The sequence below is a fragment of the Anabrus simplex genome, chromosome 14 (genome assembly GCF_040414725.1).
Source record: "Anabrus simplex isolate iqAnaSimp1 chromosome 14, ASM4041472v1, whole genome shotgun sequence".
NCBI lineage: Eukaryota > Metazoa > Arthropoda > Insecta > Orthoptera > Tettigoniidae > Anabrus > Anabrus simplex.
The window spans coordinates 77,331,399-77,354,620 of record NC_090278.1 but is presented as its reverse complement, the minus strand read 5'-3'; the positions used below and the strand labels follow the sequence as shown (position 1 = coordinate 77,354,620).

General features: G+C 38.6%; 1 protein-coding gene across 1 annotated transcript in view; it reads right to left on the bottom strand.

Annotated features, from left to right (window-relative positions):
• Nucleotides 1-23,222, bottom strand: part of LOC136885319 (ATP-binding cassette sub-family C member 4) — a 162,267-nt gene that overhangs the window by 34,621 nt on the left and 104,424 nt on the right. The window contains exons 9-16 of the mRNA XM_068230294.1: nt 21,591-21,803; nt 20,496-20,782; nt 17,933-18,116; nt 11,964-12,125; nt 7,655-7,854; nt 5,962-6,407; nt 1,106-1,185; nt 872-1,022 (exon numbers count right to left, since the gene is read on the bottom strand). Coding sequence (XP_068086395.1) covers nt 872-1,022; nt 1,106-1,185; nt 5,962-6,407; nt 7,655-7,854; nt 11,964-12,125; nt 17,933-18,116; nt 20,496-20,782; nt 21,591-21,803 — 1,723 coding nt within the window. The remainder of the gene's footprint in view (nt 1-871; nt 1,023-1,105; nt 1,186-5,961; nt 6,408-7,654; nt 7,855-11,963; nt 12,126-17,932; nt 18,117-20,495; nt 20,783-21,590; nt 21,804-23,222) is intronic.

Genomic DNA, 23,222 nt, shown 5'->3' with positions numbered 1-23,222 from the left:
ATTTGTGAAACTTACAACCTGACTTTTAACCCCGTTTATCGTCACACCATTGCCTGCTGTCCATCTCGCAATATTATCGAGGTCATTTTGCAGTTGCTCACGATCTTGGAACTTATTTATTACTCTGTACAGAATAACATCATCGGCAAAAAGGTTTATGGACATATCAAAAGAATGAACTCTGAGAGATTGGCCAACAGGATACTTCTTCTGCAGGAAAGGTGGAAAAAACAACCGAGATGGCTTACACACGTGCACAATGACTTGGCAGAAATAGGTATCAAGGAGGAGGATATAAAATAAAGGACATCATTTAGGAAGAAGGTTGCGGGATTGAGGGATGCGTCTGAAGAGCAACATGCGAAGCCACGGAACATCTCGGTGGAAGAACGAGCAAGAAGAAGTCAAAGACTCAAGAATCTTTGGCGAGAGTGTAAAGAGAAGGGTATCAGTCTGCGTGACAGAAGGAAGATTGTGTAAACGTGGCCCACAGGTGGCCGTATCGATTAATAATAATAATAATAATAATAATAATAATAATAATAATAAATAAATAAATAAATAAATAAATAAATAAATAAATGAATGAATGGGCCCAAGAGAGCAAGGAAGAGAGTTCGTCATGACAAGGTGAGAGAACAGTGTGAGGGAGAGGGGTGGTCAAAAATGTAATCATGCACATGTTATACGATTGTCTCAAAATGATTGTTACTGCACCTAGTATGCTGTTAAATACAAAGACTCTTTTACAAAAGTAAAAACTCATGTTTGACATCTAGAAATAAAATTAAACCAGATGACAGGGAATTTTAAAAAAAGGTTTTTTTTTTTCTTTTTGCACCATGTCATAACTGCAGGAATGGATACTTACTGGTCCCTTCAAGACGTTTGACATCTTGGGCAGTTCGGAGGTACATAGTACGCAATTTGTAGAAAAAGAAGCCGATGATGGCCATGGGAATGAGATAGTAATAGTTGGAAATTGTCACCATCACCAAGATGCCGCACATGACGAGGAAGACCTGTATGAACAAGACAATATAATCTTGATGTTAAGATATCATTGATCAACAATATTCTGCGTTGTGAGTGAATTATAATTTACCTGAATAGATTCCAACATAGCTCTTGGAAGTAGTTCATCAACAGCTCCCATGTCCTTGGAGAAACGATTTAGTACTCTACCTAGAAACCAGAAAAGTAGTATGGGAATTATACACATATTTCAACTCAATATCAATTAAATGTGATCACCCCAATGAGGCTATCAGATGATATGGATGATAGGGAACACTGGCAACAGAAAAGAGTTAGCCTGAAAATTTATAATGTCCAATAATGGACCCATTATATTGGTATTATAAATTTACTCATTCAGGACAACTAATTCAAGTTCCCGAAGGGAATCTATATCCATATCATTATATGGTCTGTTTCAAGCTGTGAAGAGTACGCTTGAGGGGAGCTTTTAAAAGTAGGGAAGATATGAAGATAAAGTTAGAATTCAAGAGGACAGATTGGGGCAAATATTCATTTATAGGATCAGGAATAAGGAATTGGAATAAATCATCAAGGGAAATGTTTGATAAATTTCCAAGTTCATTGAAAATATATAAGAAAAATAATAATAAATAAATGTAAATATAACCAGAGAAATTATCAAGCAGACCCTAACTCTCACCCTCTCTAAAGTAAAATTCATGGGTGAATTTTCCAAAGAGTTTGAAATTAAAACAGGAGTAAGACAGGGCAATGGACTATCACCGACTCTTTAACTGCGTGTTAGAGAAGGTTATACGTGAATGGGAAAAAGAACATAAGAAAGGTTTACTGAACCAAGTATACATTGGAGGTTCTAAGAACGGTGTCAAGATCAACTGTCTAGTTTTTACTGATGATTTAAATGATCCTTTCTAGAAATACAGATAGAGCTGTAGAACAGATAAATCTTTTGAAACAACAAGCTGAAAAGGCTGGACTTAGGATCTCCTTTGAAAAAACTAAGTATTTGACATATCCCTACAGCTCCCCAACAAAGGTATGGTAAGATTGAAAGAGTTAACAGCTTCATATATCTCAGCGAGAGAGTGCAGATGTGATATAATGAATGAGAAGCTAACAACTGTAGGCAGAACACATAACCTATACAAGAAAAATACAATTTCAATACAAGCTAAACTCAGACATTACAACACGGTGATTAAACCCGAATGACTATATGGAACTGAATGCCTCCAAATCACTGGAAAGGCTGCTCTGAGAGAAGCTGAGAAGAGTGAGAGGAAGATCCTTCGAAAGACAATGGGCCAATATATCGTGGCTGGACAATACAGGACGAGAGAAACTTTATGAGATAACCGAATGACTGATGCAATCCATCAAGAAGCGACGACTCAAGTTCTATGGCCACCTATTCAGAATGGAAGACAAGCGGTTGACTAAGAAAAGTTTTACCATACGCGATAGTAGACCTAACATATGTGGTAAGTGGTTCAGGGAGGTCAGGAAGGATCTAGAAAACATTTGACTAAATCATGAAGACATGGTTAACAGAACCAAGTACTGACTCCAGATCAATAACTTCAAGGGCTTTAATGAAGAACAGCAGAACAGCGGGTGGAGAGCAGAAAGGAAACAGACTGTCAGAGAGAGAGCACGATGATACTGCGCTGCAAAGAAAGCTTCTAAAATGTGTAAATGTTGGTTATTGTGGTCTCTATTGGCCGTAAACATCTAATAAAAAAAATTTTACATGTAAATAAGAGGTAAACGATTGATAAGGAATCTGCCACCTGGGCGACCCCCCTAAATGCAGATCATTCATGATAGACTGATTGATCGTAAAAAATGCGTATATCAGAGGAACATTGATAATGTGTTATCTTAAACTCCCTCATTTTAACAGTGCAGTGTCTGCTTTACATCAAGACCACATGTTTCCTTACAAGAACAGGTGACCCCAATAGATTTTAGACGCATGTGCAAGCAACATCAGTTTGAATAGACTCATATGTAACCACAAACATATAAGTCAAGACGTACCAATTGTACTATATTATGTTATTGGTGATTGTAATTTGCAAGTCACATCTTTTCTATTTATGAAATTAAGGCTGAAGATGACCCATTACAATAGGATTAAAACTAGTCCCGATATGTAATAAATAATAATAATATCAAAATAATGGTACTGAATAGGTGGACCTTCCCATTCTTGTTGATAATGTTCCGAGACCCGTAAAAAGTGTGCGAGAAAACATCAGTATGGAGTACAAGAGGAGAGTTGTAAAATTCTGGCTTAACGAAAATGGTAAAAAGCCATCATCACTTTTACACATCCACATTTACCTTAGTTTAGTGCAAATTTAGTTGTAAAAGAAGCAGTTGGAAAATATAGGTATTAGGCATAGATATCAAGGATAATTTAATAAAAAACCACCTAATTCAATACTTTCCACGTTTAATGTGGTTATTATCTACATGATTTTATGTAGACTTATTTGGTCAGGTACATGTTTCACCCATTATTTTGGGCATCTTCAGCCTGTAAACAACCTTTAGGTCAAGGTTTGGGACCTTTTTAACCAATATAAACATACCAATATATACACTATATACAATATATACATTATATACAATATATACAAACATTAACGAACTCTTAAGATGGGTAACATAAGTTAATACAGTTAAGTTTTTTGGTCCTAATCTAATATGAAAAATGTCCAAAACTAAAATGGATCTTCTTTTCGGTAAAGAGGATTACATATCGGGGTTTATGTGACCCTTATATCATATTAAGTTCTTGACGTACCGTGTCTGGTGACAGGATGTCGGCAAGTCCGATTGTACATAAAAGAATCCTGAATGAAAAACTCTATTCCCATTTCCGTGACTGCATAAGAATTTCTGGAGAGGGTTCGACAGTGATTTTTGCCATTACACTCCATCCTCTATTTGCAACATTGATCAAAGCGGGTTCGAGAGCGAAATGCCATAAAATATGTTTTCAAGTTAGATATCTTAGTATTTATAATGTAACAAAAGTACCGTATTTATGCGAATAATCCCCGCATTTTTTTAAAAAAAATTTTGAGGCATGAAATTGGGATGCAGGTTTTATTTGCGTCAAGGTTGGCAACAGCAGATGGAAGAACACTGTCCCCATATGTCATATGTAAACAGAAAACAATTCAGACCTTTAATTCTAAACTGCCTTCACATTAAAAAAAAAAAAATAGTACTTTACAAAGTAATTTAAATTCAAAATTTCTCCACATCACGATAGAACACGTCTTCCGGAACGTGAAGGGGTAGCTTTTCGCACTTTCAATGATGATGATGATGGTTGTTGTTTAAAGGGACCTAACAGCTCTAAGTCATCAGCCCCTACAAACTTTCACTCACTTCGGTGTGTCTATAGTGTCTTTCATAGTTGAAGTTTGAGTGAAATCGTAATTCTTTTGTATTCTGCGTTTTAAGGAACGCCACAATATAACGTAGTAGGCAGTGTGCGTAAAAGAAGGATACAATAAAATTGGCAATGCCGACAGTTGGCGAAAAAGCATGGCTCATAATTATAATCGATTTGTACGCACCAAACAATATTGTCAATGCCGATGAAACTGCATTTTTTAATGCCAAGTCCGAACAGACTTGTGGTTCTGTACTATGTTGCAATGCAAACGGAAGCGAGAGAGAGATATCCTACAGGCTTAATCCACTCAAAGTTGTCCCAACCTCATTTATTCAAGAAACTTCCCTTTTATTATATATAAGACTGGTGGCTGGATGTAACGCACGAGTGAAGTCCACCAAATACGAAGGAGAAGAAGAATAATAAGAAGAAGCGAGAGACTTCCTACTTCCTCCCCTCGTCATAGGAAAGTTTGATAAACTACGATTTTTTAAGGGCAACAGATACTTTCCATGCTAGCACAAGGTATCTAAAATGCATACAGTACAATAATCCAATGAATCCACTTGCACAGGAGAGCCACCATAGATCTCCCCTCCCCTTTGAATAATTTTTTTCTTTCATTGCGAGAGGTTATATTTGCCAGTGAATTATCCAATTGCATTATTTGAATACTGTAAATGCACCTTGTTGGATAGAAATAGTTTTTCATGGCATATGAAAGTTTTAAACTGTGAACCAATGTTAATTGCATGCAGTAATGGGTATTAGAATATTTTGTGACACGAGGGTTGGCATTTCTGAATTGCAAGTTGGCGGTTAATTCAAAATCACATAGTTGGAAGTTCGATTTCTGCATTCCAAAGACTTTGAATTAACGAGGTTTCACTGTATCGCAAAGCTAACATTTGAATTCCCCGATGTGTCTATTTCAAGTGTTAACATTGCACGAAAAGAATTATCCACCACTGGTCATGTTACTATTCGAATAAAAAGAGACCGCGTATGAGAAGTGTTTTATACATGGAGTGTGACTAACTTGTAATTTAGGAGAGGATTCTAGTGATGCAAGAGACAACAAATCTTCCGATCTACAGGGAATCGAGTCTATTGCAAGTTCAGATTAATGAAATATCTATCACATAAGCATAACTACTTGCTAATTTTCATGGCAAATATATTTCATAGCAGTGATAATGTATTTTTATCATCTCGGGCAAAGCAGCTATATCCGTAAATTTACATGTTCATATTTGGGTAAAGACCACGTGGACCTCGCGGAGTGATATGAAATGTTTGTTTATGCCTACGTTACTCTTTCGATGGAAGGAATTACAGTTCATTTCTTTTTTTTTTTTTTTTTTCAAAATGAGCCTTCCTAAAATTACTGTGCAGGGATTATTTGGCAGCGGGTATTATTCTCATAAATACGGTATTGTTAATTTTACATGCCTAATTGTACTGTGCAGCCATACAATAAATAAATTAATAAAATAATTCATATGAATAAAGGGAAATGATGATGAGTGTATAAAACTACTGACCTGAAGGATTTGTGTCAAAGAACCTCATGGAGCCTCGAAGGATGGAGCCAAACATTTTGTTGTGTAGGCCGATAGAGGAGTTCATGCTGACTTTGAAGAACACGATGGAGCGCAAAGTCGTGATCAAAATGCTGCCAGCTATGCATATGCTGTAGATGAGAATTGCTTCGTTGACAGTATAGAACTTGGACTCGTCGTAAAGAGGACCAGTGGCGTTCGCTGTCAATTCTTGAGACCTGTTCGTTAACAGAGTTGCCTCCGTAACCACATCATACAACGTAGTGAAATTGTCTTCTAGCGTTGTATCCTCTGATCCAAGAGTTGTTGGCGCTAATGTCGATACTGTGTCATTCAACAACTTGGTCTCGTTTAAGTTTCCAATAAATAACTGGCTTCGTAGCAAGTCTTGATCCTGATAGTACTTTCTTAACTCTTCTTGATTTGTCCTGGAAAGAAATAATAAAGTATAAGAATATTTTATTTTTCCGTTTTTTTTTTTTTTTTTCATGATATCTGAAGCCATCTTGTTTCAGTATAAGTAATGGACTTAATTCTAAGGCCTGTATTGACGGATATGATTTTACATCTTATTGAGAAAAGGATTTTATTTTCCACCTAATCAGTACTTTGATATTAAGCAATTGTCAAAAATTCATTCAAGAAAATACTTTTTTGGACTAGTTTCGATCGTTATACGATCTTCAGCAGTTTTTACAAGATAAAATCTAAGAAAGAGACATAGCAATCATAACACAATATAAAATGTCCATTTTATTATTATTATTATTATTATTATTATTATTATTATTATTATTATTATTATTATTATTATTATTATTATTATTATTATTATTATTATTATTATTATTATTATTATTATTACACTCAACAAAACATACAAGTTTACTCTTCACTGGATTCAAGGACAACCAGGACTTCGGGGGAACGAGAGAGCCGACTATCTCGCCAAGATTGCTGCTAGCTATAAATCTACAACAGAATACAAATCACCACCTCTAATTCAAGCCGAACAAGTATTAACTGAATACTGTACAACAATTTGGAACTCCATGTATACCAGCTCTGAAGATTCCTTCCATACAAAATTCCATACAAAATTATTCATTCCTAATATACCACACAGACCGTCATCTCTCTGGCCCAAATTCATAACTACCCAGTTTATTCAAAATCATGGACGCTTTAAATCCTATCTCCATAAAATGAACATAATGAATTCATCATTCTGCAGCTGCCCAGAAAAATCTCCACAGACGGCTCGACACCTGTTGACTGAATGCACCACGCACTCAAGAGAACGACCAGCTGTGTTACGATCAACACCCCTGCCAACGATTGTGAAATACTGCTGAAACACTGTTGAAGTAACAGAATTCCTCAGGAAAATCTTTCACTCATTTCTATAATATATCTATACATTGTAATCATAACTGTAAATATCTCGTGATATACCTGTAGGTCAAATACGGGTTGTACATATTCTATCTAAATTTAAAAATTAAAAATATTATCATGTCTATGAGGACGGGCCATGGAGGTATCAATGGCATTATTATTATTATTATTATTATTATTATTATTATTATTATTATTATTATTATTATTATTATTATTATTATTATAATTTTTGTTTTGTAAGTGCATATGGCCATAACTGAAATAACTAACTCACCAGTAGGTAACCCAGAAGTCTGCTCCACTAGAAGCTACTTGCCCTATGATTAGCACTAACGCGAGGAATGATAACAACAGGATACCAGATCCTGCCGTGAAATACTGAGCGTACAGCGATGATTTTAACTTGCCCTTGGCTATCATCTCCGTGTTCTCATCTGCTTCAGCTTCTCCCTCTTCTTCAGCATCATCGTAACTCTGTAACAAGTACTGGTACATTAAAAGGAAGCTAACCATAGGTTGTAACATACCTGCAGACAGTAGCGGTGATAGGGAATTAGAAGTAGTGGGGCCATAACAGTTTATAGACAACAGTGAAGTACCGGGGGGTCTGAGGGATGTAGTGGATGGCAGACAACAAAATTGAAAGGTTTGATTTTTTTATGAGCAAATTTCGACAGAAAAGTAAAGAATTGATTATTTTAACTATGATGGTTCAATCCTGTCCGTATTGACTTACATTCAATTTCTATGAAACACTTTTCCGCCTTGTCGATACTTTACATTTTATTATAATTATCTACCCTACATGTTTCGAGAGCTTAACTGCTCTGTTCCTCAGCGGTGCAAAAACATCAAAACAAAATCCTAGGACTTGACACATTTGTACAATACAGTCATCAACAAAACAAATCATACATAAATTATGAAATCGTTAAAATATCTCTTTTGTGTCTGAACTCTAAGTGAACAAACGAGATATTTGGATTTATACAATTTTAGAGTTCATTCTAGAAGTTGCGAGACATAGAGTTGACGTCAGGGAAGCGGGAGAATCAGCTGATCGTCCAAGATGGCAGTCAGTAAGTGCAAAGCAAGTCCGGCAGAAGGTAGTGTAATATGACGTGCCGGAGATACACAAGGTAAGTTCTGGGCATCACAGCACACATTTACATACCCGCTGATGGTGTGTACGTGTACAAAAGGACATTGACATCTGATTATTTCTTCTGGGTGTTTCAATTTCTTTTGTCTGCCAGTGTACCATATATGATATAGATGTTGATTCCCAAAGGTAATCTGAAATATTTGTTCCGAATGAGCAAATTCATAATACCAATATAAATGGTCCACTATTGGACATTATAAATTTTCCAGCTAACTCATTCCTGGTTGCCAGCGTCTCGCCCCCGTGTGCTAGGCTGGGCTCATCAGTTGGTACCTAGCACACCTACCACAACGCTGGCTAGTGCATACCATGAAGGCCACTGTATAGGCCAATTGTAGCCACCGGCAGTGTGAATGCACTATGAGAGACTGTGTCTCATTACCAGCTGATGGCCAAGCAGGCATCAAGGTTTGGTAATGGCCATCAGATGGTAATGAGACAAAGTCTCTCATAGTGCATTCACACTGCCGGTGGCTACAATTGGCCTATACAGTGGCCTTCACGGTATGCACTAGCCAGCGTCGTGGTAGGTGTGCTAGGTACCAACTAATGAGCCCAGCCTAGCACACAGGGGCGAGACGCTGGCAACCAGGAATGAGTTAGCTGGAAAATTTATAATGTCCAATAGCGGACCATTTATATTGGTATTAGTGTACCATATATTTAACTTTGTAATGCTCTTGAAAACAAGAAATTTCTCATAATGTGAAGCGTCACTGTATTTCCTTCAAAATAATCCCAGTCCCAATTCACTTTCAATCTGAAAGATCTGCAGGGCTGAGAGGGTTAATCATAAATTACAATAACTACATATTTCAGACAAAATTTAATGTTAGTCCATTTGAAGTCTTGTATAATTAAATGTTATGGCAATGTATCTTAAATTAATTAGCCCATTTGATAAGCTTCAATGCAATAACTGATACACATTACTGATCCTGACAATCAGAACACCTATACTATCATTTCCCGCCTTTTGACAAGAATAACCATAAACAGCTGTGTTAAGGTTTATTGCTGTAAATTCTCATGCCACTTATTTTTGTGGACATTACGGTTTGTCTACAAAAGTTAGTATCACTTCCAAGTCAGGTCATAATGGCTCTTTCACCTTAAAATGCAGCAAGGGCCATAGCATCAGTGGAGGATGGGCACAGTACATGATATTTAAGCAGACGTTACAGGCATGCCTTGTTCCAATGTGTAGAGAACCGTTAAAAGGTACAGAGAGGACAGTCTACAGCAGGAGGCCCGGTTCTCGTCATAGGAGAAGCGCTACTGAGCGCGATGATCGCTTTCTCGTAATGCAAGTTTTTAGAGATCGACACACAATAGCTGTGGAGGCCAGAAATCGTTTGCAGCAAGTATGAAGCATGAACATTAGGGAAAGGACAGTAAGAAGGAGATTGTATGAAGTGGATTTAAAGGCCAAGAGGCCCGTCACAGGATCTCTGCTTACACGTGAGCACCGCGCCTCTCGGATGGGATTCACCAACGCCTATTGAAACTAGATGGTCTGCAGAGGAAAGCAGCAAGGTTTGTAACAGGGGATTTCAGGAGAAAGAGTAGTGTATCGGAAATGTTAAAGGAACTTGGTTGGGAAACTTTAAGTAAGAGAAGGGAAAAAACTAGACTTATAGGATTATATAGAGCCTATATAGGAGAAGAAGCATGGAAAGATATCCGTGAGAGGCTTCAGTTGGAAAATAATTATATTGGTAGAACTGACCACAAGTACAAAATTAGAAGGAATTTTAGCAGAAGCGATTGGGGTAAATTTTCATTCATTGGGAAGGGCGTGAAGGAGTGGAACAGTTTACCAGGGGTAGTGTTTGATCCTTTTCCAAAATCTGTACAGATATTCAAGAAGAGAATAAACAACAACAGAGAAAATAAATGAAATGTTAGAGGGCATTTGACCAGTGCAGGATATTGTAAATAATAAATGTGTGTGATCAAATTAATTCCATCCCCTTGTCTAAGGAGTTTGGACAGCCCAAGTAGGGGACTGCCTGTAGGGGTGAAGTACAGTGGGGACTTCGAGGGCCCTGGGACCGCTACGGTAGCTGTGAAGGCCCTTCAGGAACTCTGAAAAGTGGTGGCAAAAGGGGCTCTGGTTAAGACGCAGCAGGTCGTTATGCTACTTAGGATCCAGAACGGGTAAAAAAAAAAATAGTAAATAAATAAATGCAATGTAAATATTAATGTTATACCAGTTTTATAGTATCATTTGAAGCAATTCCACATACTGTATATCAGTTGACTATATTTGTAAGTAGTACAGGAGATATTATAATTAGAATTTTGTAAACAATATAAATTTATTAAGGATGAGCTGTGTGTTTAATAGAAAACATTGTTAGCGTAAATTGTATAATATTGTATTATAGGAAAAATTTTCTTCTCTTGTTAATTTAATATTTAGTGCTTGACAATAATGTATTTTAGTGTACCATTTGCCACCGAGGTAGACACCTCATTTGCAAATAAAGAGATTTTGATTTGATTTAGTACTTCCTCTGCAAGGACACCGTTCTATGATGGTCTGGGCTGGGACGACCACTGATGCACACACGTAGCTTGTGTTCGTGTGACAGCCCATCAATATATTGAGGAGATTTTAGTTGAGCATGTGGTACCTTTTGCACCTGTCATCGGCGAGAACTTTATCATGAGAGTGCTCGCCCACACTCCGTTTGTGTACGTGAGTACCTGGGTGAGGTAGGAATTGAGCGCAGGGTGTGGCCTGCTCGTAGTCCCAACCTAAACCCGATAGAGCATGTCTGGGATATGCTTTGGGAGATGTGCTAGGAGTCGTTCCCCTGACACACTGGCTCAACTTCGGGCTGCGCTCCAGGCAGAATGGGAGCTCATACCACAAGAGAACATTAGAGTTTGCATCCCGAGCATGCCTGATTCAATCACAGCTGTAACTGCAGCTAGAAGTGGTAATAGCCTTTAGTGAAGCAATGGATGTGGACCAATGGACTGCATATGAAACAGTGCAGAGATCCAGGTTTCGACATTTCCAGATTTGTGTTTGTGGACTGTTGTGATTGTCACGATTAACAATCTTTATCAATTATTGTGCTGAAATTTCTCAAATTGGCTAATTAACTTATGATACATTGCCATATTGCTGTAATGTCATAATATTTGATTTTTACCATGTTTCAAATGGACTAACATTAAATTTTGTCTGAAATACACAGTGTTTTGCATTTTTTTTTTTGCTGGTGAGTGTAATTTCAACAGGCTGAAGAACATAACAGTTGGACATTAACTCAGTCAAAACTGATGTTCAAGACTTGGCTGTCTTGTCCAATATCCAACCCACAAAATAGGGATCTTAATTAGACACTGTACCTCTCATACCCCACCTTAATCACTAGTTGTTGAACTACATCCTTGAGAGAACAATACTCACACTGGATGACCTGGACGACTGCTGCCGTAGTCGTAGACGTGGCTTAGTGGCTTCTTCCTCTTCTTCTACCTCACTGCTACCAGTCAACAAGTTTGCAAAGTTCACTTTACTTGCAGCCAGCTCATTGTAAGTGCCTTGTGCTTCAACCTGGCCCTAAAAAGATAAACACAAATCTAAGTAAATACATATGTCATATTGCGAACTATTACAGCAAAACCTCACCTCATTGACACTTTCAACACTATGCCCATGCGGGATACGGGCGCACTGCTTTGCTGGTTGTGGACAGCGCCCCTATCACATACAGGCGTGATTTTCGTGCTTCTTTATAAGCAGCTGCACATATCACATACGGTTCCCATCCCTTCCTTGGAGGTAGTAGTTTATCTAGTGTCCACTCGGGAAGTTCAAAATGAAACAATAAAAAGGGGAGTCTCTCTCCTTGCCATGACCTCTGCAGAAGCACTCGATGTGCTGGGTGCTGAGCGCGCCAAATCTGTCGCACTGTCAGCTGTGTTATTGTACAAACATATCCTCATGCCGGCTCAATTATAGTGATATCTTGGATATTTTATTGGGAATTTGTAAGCTCGAGGAAAGCATTCTTTCTGATTATATTAGACGTGTTTGCAAAATTACCGACTGGTTTGATAGAAGGCAGTTCGGGTTTAGGGAAGGTTATTCCAGTGAACTTCAACTTGCAGGATTCCAGCAAGATATAGCAGATATTTTATATTCAGAAGGTCAAACGGACTGCGTCGCTATTGACCTATCCAAGGATTTTGATAGGGTAGATCATGAGAGACTACTGATGAAAATGAGGGCTATTGGGCTAAACAAAAGAGTGGTTGAGTGGGTGGCAAAATTTCTAGAAAACAGAACCCAGAAAATTAAAGTAGGTGAAGCATTATCTGATCCTGTGGTCTGTTCCACAGGCTAGTATTAGCCCACTATTAGCCATGGGCGACTAGTGGCGCAACTAGTTGCATACGTTTCCGTATGCGCGGGGAGGTGCATCAGGCGACTAGTTGCACCACTAGTTGCCCATGGCTAATAGGCTACATTTACTGCAATGCCCCGTCACACATCTGAGCAACTAAAAGTCGCCAGTGCAGTTGCCGGCTCAGATGACGGCTGGCAACTAGTTGCTCAGTTGTGCCACTAGTCGCCCGCGGCTAATAGGCTCAATTTGATCCAATGGTCCTTGAATCGTCAGAGCAACTAGTTGCGCCACTAGTCGCCCACAGCTAATGGCGGCCTTATCGGACTTCTATGTTTTCTTATAAATATATAAATGATATGAGTCAGGAAGTGGAATCAAAGGAGTGGCTATTTGCAGATGATGTTCTGTATAGAGCAGTGGTATTCAAATTTTTTCGTTGGCATAACCCAAAATTCAATTGCTTTTACAGTATTTGGAACGAGCTTTTGTGTCTGGATTTGTTCAGAAGAAAATCACAGACTTTTTCAAAAAATGATGTTCTGGAACAGTGTGTAGACTTGCTGGTACAATGTAAAAATAGATTTTCTGAAAACATCTGTCAGTACTGTAACTCTTATTATTATAATGGTATTTTAAAGTTATATAGATCCTGCAGCTGATATAACTGGGCAGATGACCTCATAGTTCTGCCCCTAAAAACAACAATAACTAACGGATATAATACTAGGTGAGTTCTTAAGAACTGACTTATTTCAGTATAACAAATTAATTTCAGAGGTCCCCAAAATTTTGTTATACTGGTATTTTACTGTACCTGTGTACCCCCTGAAGTATGAGTATACTGCAATTATACCGGAAATTTCTATGAAAAACTTTTCCTCCTTGTCAATACTTCACATTTTATTATAATTATCTACCGTACATGTTTCAAGAGCTGCTACACTCTTCTTCAGCGGTGCCAAAACATCAAATTAAATCCTTGGACTTGATACATTTGTACAATACAGTCATCAACAAAACAAATTGTACATAAATCTTGGCATCATTAAAATATTTCTTTGTGTCTTAACTGTTCACTTACTATGTCATTTAATAAAATAAATAAAACCTATTAAGTTAGTCACTATATACTTAAATTTAAAATCTGCTCTGCTCTTGAAACTTCTCCTTTCTGTAAGTCCTTATTTGCCAGAGTAAAGTGTAGCTTCCACCGAAGTCCCAGTCTCATCCATGGCTGTGACAATATGGAAGTTGCTGGGGTATGGGTGGTGCTGAGTAATGACATTTGGGGCACAACTAGTGTCCGAGTGTTAGGAAAGGTGTTGCTCATAGGGTCAGTCGTGCTGCAATAGCACTTTCTGACCCAGTGAGGAAAGCAATGGCAAACTACCTCACTCCTCGTCTTGCCTAGTACGCCTCATTTTGGTACTGCCATTGGTTTTTGCGGTTTCCTTATAACCGCATAACCTTTGGTGGTGCTATTTGAGGATCCAACTAGCCTCTGGGCTGATGACCTAACAGACAGACATATATTTCTAATCTGTCATTCAAATATCTTATTTAATCCAATAATTGCTGTCAATTAACTTACTGCTATAGTTCTGAGACCTTTCATATAAATCAGAATTTCTCCTTTTAAACCGGTCTGACCATGCAAGCCATTTTTAACCATCAAATTCCTTTAAAGTAAGCAACCATCAAACCAACTTTAGAAACATTTTTTATGAAATAACAAATGACTGTTGCTCTATGCCAAATAATATTAACTGGAGTCATCGTCATCATCATCATCATCATCATCATCATCATCATCATCCGCAGGTTATACCACTTGCTATCACACTCTGAGGCATGAAAGAGTTATAGCTGGACACGTGCCCTTCCTGACATCACGAGATTTTCAACTGAAAATCCCACCCCGGCAGCATCAGGAATCAAATCACGTTCGCCCATATGACAGGCAAGCAGCTAAGCCACTACACCATTAATAACAATCGTGTGTATCACCACTGGGGAAAAGAAACCCCATAATTCCTTCAGCGAAAAGTTTACTGAAGCCCAAAACCAAGCGGTCACCAATGGCCGGAGAACTGTTCCTGGCATTTCCTGTGCTTAGTGATAGCCCAGTTATACAATCATTGGAGTATTCTGTTCCCTTCTCAGGCAATGTGGCAAGCCTTCACAAGACAGATGGAGAAAAGTGGTTTTCTCATGAGTGAAATTGTGAGGTTTTCTTTGCCTAGTAATGATATATACGAGTATAATTTGATGTATTCACAAAGATGCACACAAAATGCTGTCACTTGTGTACACGGATTTTATTTACAATTATTTACAAGTTAAACACACATAACCTAATCAACTGCCATCACAAACAAAACACTACTACGGAAACATCAGAAGATTACAACTGCCATCTCGAACAATTGACTGCTGACTGCCACATTAGCACGTCGGCATACACACAACAAGTGTTCACAAAAACAACTCCTGTTAAAAATAACTCCACTCCACCGTCGAGATTGTCTCTTAATATAGGTTGCTGGCTGGGCTTCTAGAAGGATATGTCACAACAGACCTTCTCGTAAATTATAGAGTGCCTAATAACATAGTTATAATGTAAAGAACATTCTAAAACTATCTAGAGTCAAAGGTAAGTTATTCTGGATGTTACAGTGTGTTGCACAACCTTACTGTGGATTATACATCATATATACAGGTAATAATAAATTATATACTCTTAATTACGGGTTCTTACATTAACTAAACTCATATATATACAACAAATGTTTAATGACATAACCTTACAAATAATACGATCGTATCGTCCATATATATGTAAATAATAATACTAATACTAAATGGATGTAAACACTTCATAGCCATACCTCACAACAACAACAATAATAATTCAAGCTTGATACGTGCATTATTTTACCATAGGTTAAAGAATATTGTTTTCAAGTTATATCAGTCTGCTACCAAAACCAAACCAAACCCCATGGCACAACAGCCCAGAAGGGCCAAGGCCTACCGAGTGACCGCTGCTCACCCCGAAGGCCTACAGATAACGAGGTGTCATGCGGTCAGCACAACGGATCCTCTCGGCCGTTATTTTTGGCTTTCTAGACCAGGGTCACCATCTCACCATCAGATAGCTCCTCAATTGTAATCACGTAGGCTGAGTAGACCTCGAACCAGCCCTCAGATGCAGGTAAATATCCCTGACCTGGCTGGGAATTGAACCCGCGGCCTCCGGGTAAGAGGCAGGCATGCTATCCCTACACAACGTCAAATTATTAATGCAACAAATACTATTGCACTGTATACATTGCTACTGAAGGGACTTTAAGTGCGAATCAGTGGATTACAAAACATTTGGAGATACAACCTGACAAAATGAAGACTGAAACACTAAATTGAAACAAGATTTTATTGAAATTGAGCAAGCTCAACTCTTTTCTGATCTGCTCACTGAAAAGAGAAGCTACGATAAATCTGTCTGCCCCCTGAGACGACTCCGCTTATCACACTCTGAATACCACTGCTAAAGAGCAATAAATGAGTTGCAGAAGGACTTAAACATATTTTTTTTTTTTTGCTAGTTGTTTTACGTCGCACTGACACAGATGGGTCTTATGGCGATGATGGGACAAGGAAGGGCTAGGAGTGGGAAGGAAGCGGCCGTGGCCTTAATTAAGGTACAGCCCCAGCATTTGCCTGGTGTGAAAATGGGAAACCACGGAAAACCATTCGACAGTGGGATTCGAACCTACTATCTCCCGAATACTGGATACTGATTGAAATAATAACATTAAGTTATTTATTAGACCACCTAATCAATACAAAATCGTCTTGGATGATTTACATAAATTTGTTAATTAATAGTGGTACATGTTTCGCCTTCCCTGAAGGCATCATCAGCCATAGTCTTAACCTTAAATTAAAAATAAGCGTCTAAATAACATGTAATAATGAAATGAATTTTAAATTTTTTTTAAAAGGCTTGTGCTGGATCCTCCTTCAGCTATAACACACGTAGCAAGAAGTCTACTGTTGCAAATACTTCTAAATCATAACGTTACAAGCTATCTTTGTCACCGTCAAATGATTCCACTATTATATGCTTTTTCAACTAGAATATCTACAAACTCACAATTTACAACATTTGAGCATTACTTCAAATTTTGAGATGGTCCATAGAGATCCTATTTGAAACTGTTCTTCAACTTCTATTCTACAACTTCATATCCTCAACGTGTTCTACAACTTCACCATATGCCTCCGACTTTCGTCTTTTATCTTCAAAATCATGATTAACTTCGGATCTCTCGACTAACTTTGACTTTTATTCTCTCTTCTTTACTTTGATTATATACGATTTTTCGCCATCGTTCAATTATAACCGCCTGACTATCAACTTTATTTTTATGCAATCTTACTACTTGTTGTATAACAATCTGTTGTTTTATCCATTGCACTTATTTTAGCAGCCTTCTAATGTTAATTTTGTTAATACTTCCACTATTATATCTCATCACATTGTATTTTTAAACCATCATTGTTATTTTTAATGTTATTTTACTTCAAATCTCTTCAAGATTTTAAAATTCGTTTCATTATTACATGTTATTTAGACGCTTATTTTTAATTTAAGGTTCTATGGCTGATGATGCCTTCAGGGAAGCGAAACATGTACCACTATTAGTTAACAAATTTATGTAAATCATCCAAGACGATTTTGTATTGATTAGGTGGTCTAATAAATAACTTAATGTTATTATTTCAATCAAATATCATCAATACAGACCAAAAATGATATTTATTACATGTAATACTGGATACTGGCTGCACTTAAGCGACTGCAGCTATCGAGCTCGGTCAGGACTTAAACAATGTAGTGAGATGGACAGTGGATGATGGTACGTTAGTGAACGAGATGAAAAGTCGAGTTGTAAGTTTCACCAAAAGGAGTAGTTCCCATCAGTCAGAAACAGTGAGGGTTTACAGTACTTACATTATTGATGATAACTATGTGATCAGATTCCTTCAGGTATTGCAGCTGGTGCGTAACCAGGATCCTTGTCTTGTCAGCCAGCAGCATGCTGATACATTCGTCGAACAAATGTTTACCCACGTGAGTGTCTACCGCCGACAGTGGGTCGTCCAACAAGTAGATGTCTGCATTACGGTACACTGCTCTGAAAACACAAAAGAAGATGCTTACTGCAGCAGCTGGAATTATGTAACAAAGAGATTAGTAATTTATTCTACTTTATTATTACCTCTTTAATGTGGAAAACCTTTTTAGGAGACGAAGCAGGGGTCCCTATACTACAAAAAACATAAAATTAAGCAATTTCCACAATTTTGCTGAAAGCTGAAAGGCTCAAGCAAGACCAACAACAATATATCAGACCTTAATGCAGCTACTTGCAAATCTCGGACTCTACACTAGACGGTGATCTGCCCAGAGGCTTTATGTGCAGTTGAATGTTTGAATCTGATAAAAACAGAAATGGTCTAGAAGTTTGAACTAGTGGGTGGAAATATTCTGAGGAAGAAACTGCGACCCAAAAGAACAGGGGATGGATAATACAGAAAGAAAGGAAATGAAAAATTATATCCCAAGATGGAAAAGATCTCAGATATTATCTGGAACAAGAGAGCCATACTCTTCGGACATATCTACAGAATGAATCCGGGAAGACTGACCGATCAGATAAGATTTTTTGAGATCAGAAAAACTACAGTGTGCTGGTATCAGAAAGTGAAGAAGGACCTGGAAGAAATAGGAATACAAGGAAAGGAAATTAGCAGCAGAGATGCTTACAAGTCAAGGATCAACACAATGAAGAGGTTTCAAGATAACGTTAGATCCCGTACCAAAGAGGCATGGACAGAAGAAAAGAGGAGATTGCAGAGTAAAAGGTCGAAGGAGAACTGGATGAGGATTAAAGCCCAGAAACAGATGAAGCTCAATACAAATTAACGTGGTCCAGTCGACCAAAACCGAAAGAATCATCATCATCATCATCATCATCATCATCATCTACATCATCTACTAAACGCAATGCCTTGTTGCTATAGCCACATCTGATGATCTGCTAGCCTCTTCTTCATGTTGCTATATAAACCACAGGCCAGTTCACCGACGGACCTGATGTACGATATCCTTGGTCGTCCCCTGGGTCTCTCTCGCAGTACTATACCTTCAATGATGGTTTGGAGAAGAGAATCGTCTCAGTATGTATCCGAGGAACTTTGCTTTCCTCCTCTTTATCATATTTAATAAACATCGATCCTCCATTACGTTCTTTGAAACAAGGTCATTTGTTGTTTATATCCATCCAACTTGTTTTTGTACATCTTCTCCAAAACCACATTTCTGCATCCTCTAGTTTTGTTTCTTCCTTAATGTTTCCTTGATGTCCAGGTTTCGCACCCATACAGTAGCATACTCCAGGCACAGGTCTTCAGAAATTATTTTCTGATCTCCATACCGAGATGGTTGTTTAACAATAAGTTTTTCTTATTTTGGAAGGCTTGTTTGGCTACCACTATTCTTTCCTTGATTTCTGAAAGGGATCTGTTATCAGAGATTATTACACTATCCAAATAGGAAAATTCTGTGACTTGTTCTATCTGTGTGTTATTTAATTTTACATGTTTTCTACCTGTAGGCTTCTTTTGTCTACTATCATGAATTTTGTTTTCTTAATATTTATTTTTAGTTTAAATTTTTCTAGGGATTTGTTGAATGTTCTTAGCATCATACTCATATCCTTTTCAGAATTACCTAAGATAGAAATATCAGCTGCAAAGCAGATACTGTGCACCTGAATACCATTAAAATTCAGCTCTTTAGTATGCTTTAGTATGTCCCGAAGAAATGTAAGAAAGTATTATATTCAGCTTATTATGAACCCATACTAACCTATGCGGCTAGATCGTGAACTACAATAAAACAAGAGGAGAGTAGAATACAGGCAGCAAGACCAGAAAGGATAGAATTAGAAATGAAGAGATAAGGAAAAGGACAGAAATCTTGAAACTTCAAGACAGGATAGAAACAACAAAGTTAAAGTGGTATGGTCATATGATGAGAATGGGATAAGAGAGTGTGCCAAAAAAAGCTTTTTCAGAGAAGTTAACAGGAAAGAGACCTCGAGGAAGACCCCAAAAGAGGTGGACAGATTCAGTGTGGGAGTGCATAGAGAAGAGGGGAGGAAAACCAGAAGATGTACTTAAAAAAGGAGAAGAGTGGTGGAGAGACAGGCAGTGATATAGGTCCTTGATTCACAACCTGACCCGGGAAGCTGGAAACGGGAAATGAAGATGATGAGTATGCTCTTTCATTTCTCTATCTGCATTTTCTATGAACAGGTTGAAGAGATATGGCGACAGCGGGCAGCCTTGTCCTACTCCTCTTCTGAGGTTTGCTTCTCTTGTAGTACCATTAATATTAACTTCCGTGGTTTGAGCAAGAAGAAGGAGAAGAAGAAGAAGAAGAAGAAGGAGAAGAAGAAGAAGAGGAAGAAGAAGAGGAAGAAGAAGAAGAAGAAGAAGACACCTCTCACCTGGCAAGGTTTATTCTTGCTCTCTGTCCTCCACTGAGAGACGTTCCTCGGTCTCCTACAACGCTGTGATCTCCTCTCGGGAGCAACTGGATATCTCGCTGGAGTGCGCAGGCCCTGATGACCTCTCGGTACCTCTTGGCTTCGAAGGGCTGACCGAACAAAATGTTCTGACGCACGGTGCCGGCGAACAACCACGGCTCTTGCGATGCGTAAGACACGGTTCCTCCCAGAGCCATGCTACCAGAACTGAGAGGCAATTCTCCAAGCAGGACTTGCAGAAGCGAACTCTGAAAGAATAAAGTAACAAAGTGATTATCTTCAAAAAGGTAATCATGGATAAAAATAAAATTTACAAGAGACATTGAGTTTCAATCAGTCAGTCAGTCAGTCAACAATCTGCATTTAGGGCTGCTGCCTAGGTGGCAGATACCCTGTCAATTGTTTACCTACTGGGCGAGTTGGCCATGTGGTTAGGGACGCGTGGCTGTGGGCTTGCATCCTGGAGATAGTGGGTTCGAATCCCACTGTCGGCAGCCCTGAAGATGGCTTTCTATGGTTTCCCATTTTCACGCTAGGCAAATGCTGGGGCTGTACCTTACTGAAGGCCACGGCCGCTTCCTTCCAACTCCCAGGCCTTTCCTACCCCAACGTCGCCATAAGACCTATCTGTGTAGGTGCGACGTAATGCAAATAGCAAAAAAAAATAATAATAATAATGGAGGGGATGTGAAAATATTGTTGTTTGCAGATGACTTAGTGATATGGGGAGTCAACAATGCAGAAGTGTATTTCACATTTCATTTTGTGTGTTTCCTATGTTTTTAATGCATCATACATGTCTTACTGAGGATGACCCAATGCCGGGTCGAAACATATCTATTTATGTGTGAACTTTCGTATTAACTGGACATAAAAAATATATAGTATTGACAATTTTGTAAGAAGTTCAACCATCAATTCACATTCAACAATGAGATTCATAGTCTGTAATAAGCAAGAACAGCAATAAAGTTCTGTTGGTCAGTTCGAAACAAAAGTCTCCTATTTTGTTTTGTTTTTTCAATAAATAAACAAACCCTATCATATGATACATACCTTCCCAGAGCCAACAGGTCCTATCACAGCACAGAGTTTCCCTGGCTCCACCCTCAAAGAGACGTTGCTGAGTGTCTCTGTGATAGAGTTAGGAACCCAGTGAGCCTTCAGATTCTGAATGATCACTCCAATCTTCTTTCCTTTCTCATCTTCTACCTGGCTTTGGGTCTTTGATTGGAGCAGCATTGTATTTTCTTCCATCAGCAGGAAATTCTGTAACACGACATTCATATCAACTTAGAGGAATATTTTAGGCAGTTAAAGGTTATAATGGCATAAATGACAGGAGATCCCTTAGAACAAAAATTACTACCTGTTCAGTGTTGGATCATGTTCATCCCTAAAAAAAGTTTTTGGTTGGGATTACCATTTAGTAGAGGCACCTGTCGGTAGTGAAATTTTTTTCCTAATTTTCTCATTTGTTAAAAGTTATTTTGGTACATTTTTGCTCTTTAAATTTTATTTTGTCAATAATTTTATGAAAATTTATTTCCACTTTTTTAGCCATAAAAGCTAAACCAAAAGATAGTTATTTACCATATGATCCCCCTGTGGGTGGGGGCGGTAGAATAACACCCATGGTATCCCCTGCCTGTCGTAAGAGGCGACTAAATGGGGCCTCAGGGGCTTGGAGCATGGTTTGGCAACCACGGGGCCCTCAGCTGAGTCCTAGCATTGCTTCCACTTACTTGTGCCAGCCTCCCAACTTTCATCTATCCTATCCGACCTCCCTTGGTCAACTCTAGTTCTTTTCAGACCCCAACGTTATTACATATGGAGGCCTAGGGAGTCTTTCATTTTCATGCCCTTCATGGCCCTTGTCTTCCTTTAGCCGATAACTTCATTTTTGGAAGTGTCGGACCCCTTCCCTATTTTATCTCTGATTAGTGTTATATAGAGGATGGTTGCCTAGTTGTACTTCCTCTTAAAACAATAATCACCACTGCCACCACTTTACCGTATGATGAATCAAAGTTATTTACATACTATATATGCAAAGTTTGTGGACAAATGTACAATGTACCATCTTACAATTCTAGGTCTAGTTCCCTGACCCATTCTATTGCTTCAACTGTGTGATGGATGTCCGTTATCATTCCTCTGAAAGCACGGAGAGGGTAGTCAGTGACAATGTGGTGGACAGTCTGCAAGGAGCCACCACAGTCACAATGTGCAGAGGTAGCCCATCCCCATTTGTGTAGCAGATATCCACATCTGCCTTGTCTGGTTTGGATCCAGTTAATGATCATCCATTGACGTCTGGGAAGGTCGCATCCTTGTATTCGCTTAGAAGGCTCCTCAACTAGATGTATATTGATTACTGAACTGGATTATCCATTAACTCAAACGGAAGTCGATGGCATATTTGCAGTAAAACGTCATATTTCATTTTGTCTGCCTCTGTGGTGTAGTGGTTAGTGTGATTAGCTGCCACCCTGGGAGGCCTGGGTTCGATTCCCACCTCAGCCATCCTCAAAGTGGTTTTCCATTGTTTACCACTTCTCCTCCAGGCAAATGCTGGGATGGTATGCAACTGAAGGCCACGGTCGTTTCCTTCCCTCTTCCTCCCTTCTGATCTTCCCATCCCCGCACAATCCCCCTGTTCAGCACATTAGGTGAGGCTGCCCGGGT